The sequence below is a fragment of the Cyclopterus lumpus genome, chromosome 5 (assembly GCF_009769545.1).
Source record: "Cyclopterus lumpus isolate fCycLum1 chromosome 5, fCycLum1.pri, whole genome shotgun sequence".
NCBI lineage: Eukaryota > Metazoa > Chordata > Actinopteri > Perciformes > Cyclopteridae > Cyclopterus > Cyclopterus lumpus.
The window spans coordinates 25942723-25950823 of record NC_046970.1 but is presented as its reverse complement, the minus strand read 5'-3'; the positions used below and the strand labels follow the sequence as shown (position 1 = coordinate 25950823).

Here is an 8101-nt window from a genome sequence, read left to right as displayed (position 1 = left end):
TGTGTGTGTGTGTCTATATATGTGTGTGTGTGTGTGTCTATATGTGTGTGTGTGGGTGGGTGTCCATGTGTGTGTGTATATGTGTGTGTGTGTCTATATATGTGTGTGTGTGTGTGTGTCTATATGTGTGTGTGTGTGTGTCTATATGTGTGTGTGTGGGTGTGTGTCCATGTGTGTGTGTGTGTGTATATGTGTGTGTGTCTATATGTGTGTGTGTCTATGTGTGTGTCTATATGTGTGTGTGTGTGTATGTATAAGTGTGTGGGTGTGTGTGTCTATATGTGTGTGTGTGGGTGTATGTATAGGTGTGTGTGTGTGTGTCTATATGTGTGTGTGTGTGTGTCTATATGTGTGTGTGTGGGTGTGTGTCCATGTGTGTGTGTGTGTGTATATGTGTGTGTGTCTATATGTGTGTGTGTCTATGTGTGTGTCTATATGTGTGTGTGTGTGTGTATGTATAAGTGTGTGGGTGTGTGTGTCTATATGTGTGTGTGTGGGTGTATGTATAGGTGTGTGTGTGGGTGTCTATATGTGTGTGTGTAGGTGTGTGTATAGGTGTGTGTGTGTGGGTGTGTGTGTATATGTGTGTGTGTGTGCGTCTGTGTGTGTGTATGTGTGTGTGTGTGGGTGTATGTATAGGTGTGTGTGTGGGTGTCTATATGTGTGTGTGTATATGTGTGTGTGTGCGTGTGTGTGTGTGTGCGTGTGTGTGTGTGTGGCAGTCTTTGGACCTTTTAACCGCAGCTCACTAATGAATTGGATTCACTAAAGCAGAAGTCGAGGTGTAAATATTGTGAGTTGAATAAATCATTTATTGTTCAGACAATAGAAGAATCTAGAAGAATAAACCAGAAAACACCAGAACAACTCCTCCACTGTGCGTCATTGATTTATAATAAATAAGTGATGATGCAGAGGTGAGGAGGATACGCATAATATCGGCATGGACAAACACGCCCTCATGTTAATGAGAAATTGATTTTTTCATCACTAAATAATGTAAATATTCATCAGCTGTCAGCATAAAAATACATAATGGGGGGAAGAGTGAGCGTGAGGGAGCCGAGGCGTTCTGCTAGAAAATACTACAAGCCAGAAAAATGACTTGATAAGTTTAATATTAGGAACTAATGCATCATAATTTACGTACTGCAGTTTGATTGTTATGCATCTGATCTCACATATTCAAAGTGTAGAGAGCATATTTCATATGTTTCCCTGCTCGATGCGTCAGACACGCTTTGTTAGTGACGTGGTGACGCATGGGGGACATTTAACAATCAGTCTACTCCTTGATGATATATGATATATGATATATGATATAAAGGAACACGCACCAGCCTCCGATGATGAATCAGCATCTCTGAAACCGTTTCAAGCCAACTGAACATCTGAGTGAAGGTCTTCACGTGGACTCTGCAGCTTCTGGTTTTTATTGAACACGTATTGTCCGGTTAATACTTAATACTTTTACCTGAGTTATGCTTCTTCATACGCAGACTCTGGCTGTGTGGCAGTAAAACAAGTAATAGTGACGTAAAGGAGCCAGAAACTGACCTTCTTCATATGGATATTACATACTGCACATTTTAATCATATTTTCATAGTAATAGAAATCCAATGTTCTATTATTACTCTGTGTAGTCTGTAGAACACAACCAGGCTGTAGTCTGTAGAAGACAACCAGACTGTAGTCTATAGAAGACCATCACACTGTAGTCTGTAGAACACAACCAGACTGTAGTCTGTAGAAGACAATCTCACTGTAGTCTGTAGAAGACCATCACACTGTAGTCTGTAGAAGACAACCAGACTGTAGTCTATAGAAGACCATCACACTGTAGTCTGTAGAAGACCATCACACTGTAGTCTGTAGAAGACAACCAGACTGTAGTCTATAGAAGACCATCACACTGTAGTCTGTAGAAGACCATCACACTGTAGTCTGTAGAAGACCATCACACTGTAGTCTGTAGAACACAACCAGGCTGTAGTCTGTAGAAGACCATCTCACTGGAGTCTGTAGAAGACCATCTCACTGTAGTCTGTAGAAGACAACCAGACTGTAGTCTGTAGAAGACCATCTCACTGGAGTATGTAGAAGACAACCAGACTGTAGTCTGTAGAAGACCATCAGACTGTAGTCTGTAGAAGACCATCTCACTGTAGTCTGTAGAAGACAACCAGACTGTAGTCTATAGAAGACCATCACACTGTAGTCTGTAGAACACAACTAGACTGTAGTCTGTAGAAGACCATCTCACTGTAGTCTGTAGAAGACAACCAGACTGTAGTCTATAGAAGACCATCACACTGTAGTCTGTAGAAGACCATCTCACTGTAGTCTGTAGAAGACAACCAGACTGTAGTCTGTAGAAGACCATCTCACTGGAGTCTGTAGAAGACAACCAGACTGTAGTCTGTAGAAGACCATCACACTGTAGTCTGTAGAAGACTATCTCACTGTAGTCTGTAGAAGACAACCAGACTGTAGTCTATAGAAGACCATCACACTGTAGTCTGTAGAATACAGTCACACTGTAGTCTGTAGAAGACCATCTCACTGAAGTCTGTAGAAGAGTCACACTGCTGTCTGTAGAAGACAACCAGACTGTAGTCTATAGAAGATAGTCACACTGTAGTCTGTAGAAGACAGTCACACTGCTGTCTGTAGAAGACAACCAGACTGTAGTCTATAGAAGATAGTCACACTGTAGTCTGTAGAAGACAGTCACACTGCTGTCTGTAGAAGACAACCATACTGTAGTCTATAGAAGACCATCACACTGTAGTCTGTAGAAGACCATCACATTGTAGTCTGTAGAAGACCATCTCACTGTAGTCTGTAGAAGACAACCAGACTGTAGTCTATAGAAGACCATCACACTGTAGTCTGTAGAAGACAACCAGACTGTAGTCTATAGAAGACCATCTCACTGTAGTCTGTAGAAGACAACCAGACTGTAGTCTATAGAAGGCCATCACACTGTAGTCTGTAGAAGACCATCACACTGTAGTCTGTAGAAGACCATCACACTGTAGTATGTAGAAGACAACCAGACTGTAGTCTATAGAAGACCATCACACTGTAGTCTGTAGAATACAGTCACACTGTAGTCTGTAGAAGACCATCTCACTGAAGTCTGTAGACGAGTCACACTGCTGTCTGTAGAAGACAACCAGACTGTAGTCTATAGAAGACAGTCACACTGTAGTCTGTAGAAGACAGTCACACTGCTGTCTGTAGAAGACAACCAGACTGTAGTCTATAGAAGACCATCACACTGTAGTCTGTAGAAGACCATCACACTGTAGTCTGTAGAAGACCATCTCACTGTAGTCTGTAGAAGACAACCAGACTGTAGTCTGTAGAAGACCATCTCACTGTAGTATGTAGAAGACAACCAGACTGTAGTCTATAGAAGACCATCACACTGTAGTCTGTAGAAGACCATCACACTGTAGTATGTAGAAGACAACCAGACTGTAGTCTGTAGAAGACCATCTCACTGTAGTCTGTAGAAGACAACCAGACTGTAGTCTATAGAAGACCATCACACTGTAGTCTGTAGAAGACCATCACACTGTAGTCTGTAGAAGACCATCACACTGTAGTCTGTAGAAGACAACCAGACTGTAGTCTATAGAAGACCATCACACTGTAGTCTGTAGAAGACCATCACACTGTAGTCTGTAGAAGACCATCACACTGTAGTCTGTAGAAGACAACCAGACTGTAGTCTATAGAAGACAGTCACACTGTAGTTGATGAAACTGAGCCACACTGTTAGCCACACTGTTAGGCTACAGTGTGGCTAACAGTGTGGCTCAGTAGTCTACATTGATGAAGCACTCTTAGCTAACAGTGTTAGCTAAGAGTGCTTCATCAATGTAGTTGTTGAATTAAATTAAAGTAAAACGTACTGAAACGTTACAATATCGTATCATGAAGATTGAGTTATCACCTAATTATTCAGCTGAGTGTGCAACCCTCCCACTGTTTTCACCGGAGACACCTGAGAGGGTTCTCAGTAGAGAGACGGCGCACGAGACGGGATCAGGTGTGTGAATCCTCTGCTTGCGGAGCAGGCCGGCACTAGGACCCGGGGGAAATAAACCAAGGCCTTCAGCAGTCAAGCTCGCGTGAATCAGCGAAGACTGATGGTCCTACAAAATAAGAGCATGAAGTTAAATGAGGAGGAGACTGAGTTATATGAGGAGACATTGAGTTATATGAGGAGACATTGAGTTATATGAGGAGACATTGAGTTATATGAGGAAACATTAAGTTATATGAGGAGACATTGAGTTATATGAGGAGACATTGAGTTATATGAGGAAACATTAAGTTATATGAGGAGACATTGAGTTATATGAGGAAACATTGAGTTATATGAGGAGACATTGAGTTATATGAGGAAACATTAAGTTATATGAGGAGACATTGAGTTATATGAGGAGACATTGAGTTATATGAGGAAACATTGAGTTATATGAGGAAACATTAAGTTATATGAGGAGACATTGAGTTATATGAGGAAACATTGAGTTATATGAGGAAACATTAAGTTATATGAGGAGACATTGAGTTAAATGAGGAGACATTGAGTTAAATGAGGAGACATTGAGTTATATGAGGAGACATTAAGTTATATGAGGAGGAGACATTGAGTTATATGAGGAGACATTGAGTTAAATGAGGAGACATTGAGTTATATGAGGAGACATTGAGTTATATGAGGAAACATTAAGTTATATGAGGAGACATTGAGTTATATGAGGAGGAGACATTGAGTTATATGAGGAGACATTGAGTTAAATGAGGAGACATTGAGTTATATGAGGAGACATTGAGTTAAATGAGGAGACATTGAGTTATATGAGGAAACATTAAGTTATGAGGAGAAATTGAGTTAAATGAGGAGACATTGAGTTATATGAGGAGACATTGAGTTATATGAGGAGACATTGAGTTATGTGAGGAGACATTGAGTTATGTGAGGAGACATTGAGTTATATGAGGAGGAGACATTGAGTTAAATGAGGAGACATTGAGTTATATGAGGAAACATTGAGTTATGTGAGGAGACATTGAGTTATATGAGGAAACATTGACTTATGTGAGGAGACATTGAGTTATATGAGGAGGAGACATTGAGTTAAATGAGGAGACATTGAGTTATATGAGAAGACATTGAGTTATATGAGGAGGAGACATTGAGTTAAATGAGAAGACATTGAGTTATATGAGGAGGAGACATTGAGTTAAATGAGGAGACATTGAGTTAAATGAGGAGACATTGAGTTATGTGAGGAGACATTGAGTTATATGAGGAGACATTGAGTTATATGAGGAAACATTGAGTTATATGAGGAGACATTGAGTTAAATGAGGAGACATTGAGTTATATGAGGAGGAGACATTGAGTTATATGAGGAGACATTGAGTTAAATGAGGAAACATTGAGTTATATGAGGAGGAGACATTGAGTTATATGAGGAGACATTGAGTTATATGAGGAGACATTGAGTTATATGAGGAGACATTGAGTTATATGAGGAGACATTGAGTTATGTGAGGAGACATTGAGTTAAATGAGGAGACATTGAGTTATATGAGGAGGAGACATTGAGTTATATGAGGAGACATTGAGTTATATGAGGAGACATTGAGTTATATGAGGAGGAGACATTGAGTTATATGAGGAAACATTGAGTTATATGAGGAAACATTGAGTTATATGAGGAGACTTTGAGTTATGTGAGGAGACATTGAGTTATATGAGGAGACATTGAGTTATATGAGGAGACATTGAGTTATATGAGGAGGAGACATTGAGTTATATGAGGAGACATTGAGTTATGTGAGGAAACATTGAGTTATATGAGGAGACATTGAGTTATGTGAGGAGACATTGAATTATATTTGTGTCTTATTTTGAAACTCCAGAGCGGAAAGAGTGCGCGCGGCGGTCTGGCCCCGGTGCTCTGCGCTCCTCTCAAACTCATCCTCAGTCTGTCAGAGACCGTCTGAGCGCGCGCACACACACTGCACCTCTCACACGCTCTCTGGCACATGCACGCGCGCGCGCACAGTCACGCACTCACAGGCAGAGAGACGGAGGGAAGAGGACAGCTCCGGTTCACCGGTCTCCAACTTGGCACGGATCGTGTCCCGACCTGAGCGCGAGACCCAGTACGGGACCCAGCACGGGACCCAGCACGAGACCCAGTACGGGACCCAGCACGGGACCCAGTACCGGACCCAGCACGGCGGAGCAACAAGAGGAGCAGACATGGATCCACGGAGTCCCCGTCCCGTCCTGTCCGCGGCGGTCCTCCACTTTCTACTTTTAGGATTTACTGCTGGACAATTCTTCCCAGGTACGCAGCTTTGGTCCTTTACAGTGGGGGGTCTTTAGAGTCCGGAATCAAGACCGGCACGGTGCTTTGTGGGGGGTCTTTAGAGTCCGGAATCAAGACCGGCACGGTGCTTTGTGGGGGGTCTTTAGAGTCCGGAATCAAGACCGGCACGGTGCTTTGTGGGGGTCTTTAGAGTCCGGAATCAAGACCGGCACGGTGCTTTGTGGGGAGTCTTTAGAGTCCGGAATCAAGACCGGCACGGTGCTTTGTGGGGGGTCTTTAGAGTCCGGAATCAAGACCGGCACGGTGCTTTGTGGGGGGTCTTTAGAGTCCGGAATCAAGACCGGCACGGTGCTTTGTGGGGGTCTTTAGAGTCCGGAATCAAGACCTGCAAGTTGCTTTGTGGGGGGTCTTTAGAGTCCGGAATCAAGACCTGCAAGTTGCTTTGTGGGGGGTCTTTAGAGTCCGGAATCAAGACCTGCACGGTGCTTTGTGGGGGGTCTTTAGAGTCCGGAATCAAGACCTGCAAGTTGCTTTGTGGGGGGTCTTTAGAGTCCGGAATCAAGACCTGCAAGTTGCTTTGTGGGGGGTCTTTAGAGTCCGGAATCAAGACCTGCACGGTGCTTTGTGGGGTTTCTTTAGGGTCCGGAATCAAGACCTGCACGGGGTTTGTGGGGTTTCTTTAGGGTCCGGAATCAAGACCTGCACGGGGGTTTGTGGGGTTTCTTTAGGGTCCGGAATCAAGACCTGCACGGGGGTTTGTGGGGTTTCTTTAGGGTCCGGAATCAAGACCTGCACGGGGGTTTGTGGGGTTTCTTTAGGGTCCGGAATCAAGACCTGCACGGGGGTTTGTGGGGTTTCTTTAGGGTCCGGAATCAAGACCTGCACGGGGGTTTGTGGGGTTTCTTTAGGGTCCGGAATCAAGACCTGCACGGGGGTTTGTGGGGTTTCTTTAGGGTCCGGAATCAAGACCTGCACGGGGGTTTGTGGGGTTTCTTTAGGGTCCGGAATCAAGACCTGCACGGGGGTTTGTGGGGTTTCTTTAGGGTCCGGAATCAAGACCTGCACGGGGGTTTGTGGGGTTTCTTTAGGGTCCGGAATCAAGACCTGCACAGGGGTTTGTGGGTTCTGAAGTCCGCTTCGAGCTCGTGTTCTGTTGTGGAAGAGAATTCATAATTAATAATTATTCGTGATCTGTGCGCGAGAGGAACGCTCCTGTTTCTGTCAATAATTCTGTCGGTTTCATATCAGCGATAGTTTGATGATGAAGATGATGATGAAGATGAAGATGATGAAGAGGATGGCAGCGGGTCTGAGCTTCAGTCTGGACCCTCACGGAGGTTTTGCTCCGTGAGGGTCTCCGGTGCGCGCGGACTGCGTGTGAGCGCAAAGCAGTGGACGGTTTTGAATGCTTTGATTATTATTATTATTATTATTATTATATTTATTGTTATTATCGTTGTTGTCATTAGATTTGCTTTTATTTAATTAGCCGTATTAGTATTTATTTTATTTTAAGTAGAATAATACCTATAATAATGGTGTTCTCTTCATTAAGTATAATAATAATAATAATTATAATAGTAATAATAATTATAATAATAAGTATAATTATAATAGTAATAATAATTATAATAATAATAAGTATAATAATAAGTATAATGATAATAATAAGTATAATTATAATAGTAATAATAATTATTATAATAATAATAAGTATAATTATCTTAGTAATAAT

At 42.5% G+C, this 8101-nt stretch overlaps 1 protein-coding gene across 1 annotated transcript in view; it reads left to right on the top strand.

Moving 5' to 3' along the window:
* The first annotated feature begins 6296 nt into the window (after window positions 1-6296).
* The window catches only part of ptprt (protein tyrosine phosphatase receptor type T), a 197901-nt gene continuing 196096 nt past the window's right edge, over window positions 6297-8101 (top strand). The window contains exon 1 of the mRNA XM_034533285.1: window positions 6297-6384. Coding sequence (XP_034389176.1) covers window positions 6297-6384 — 88 coding nt within the window. The remainder of the gene's footprint in view (window positions 6385-8101) is intronic.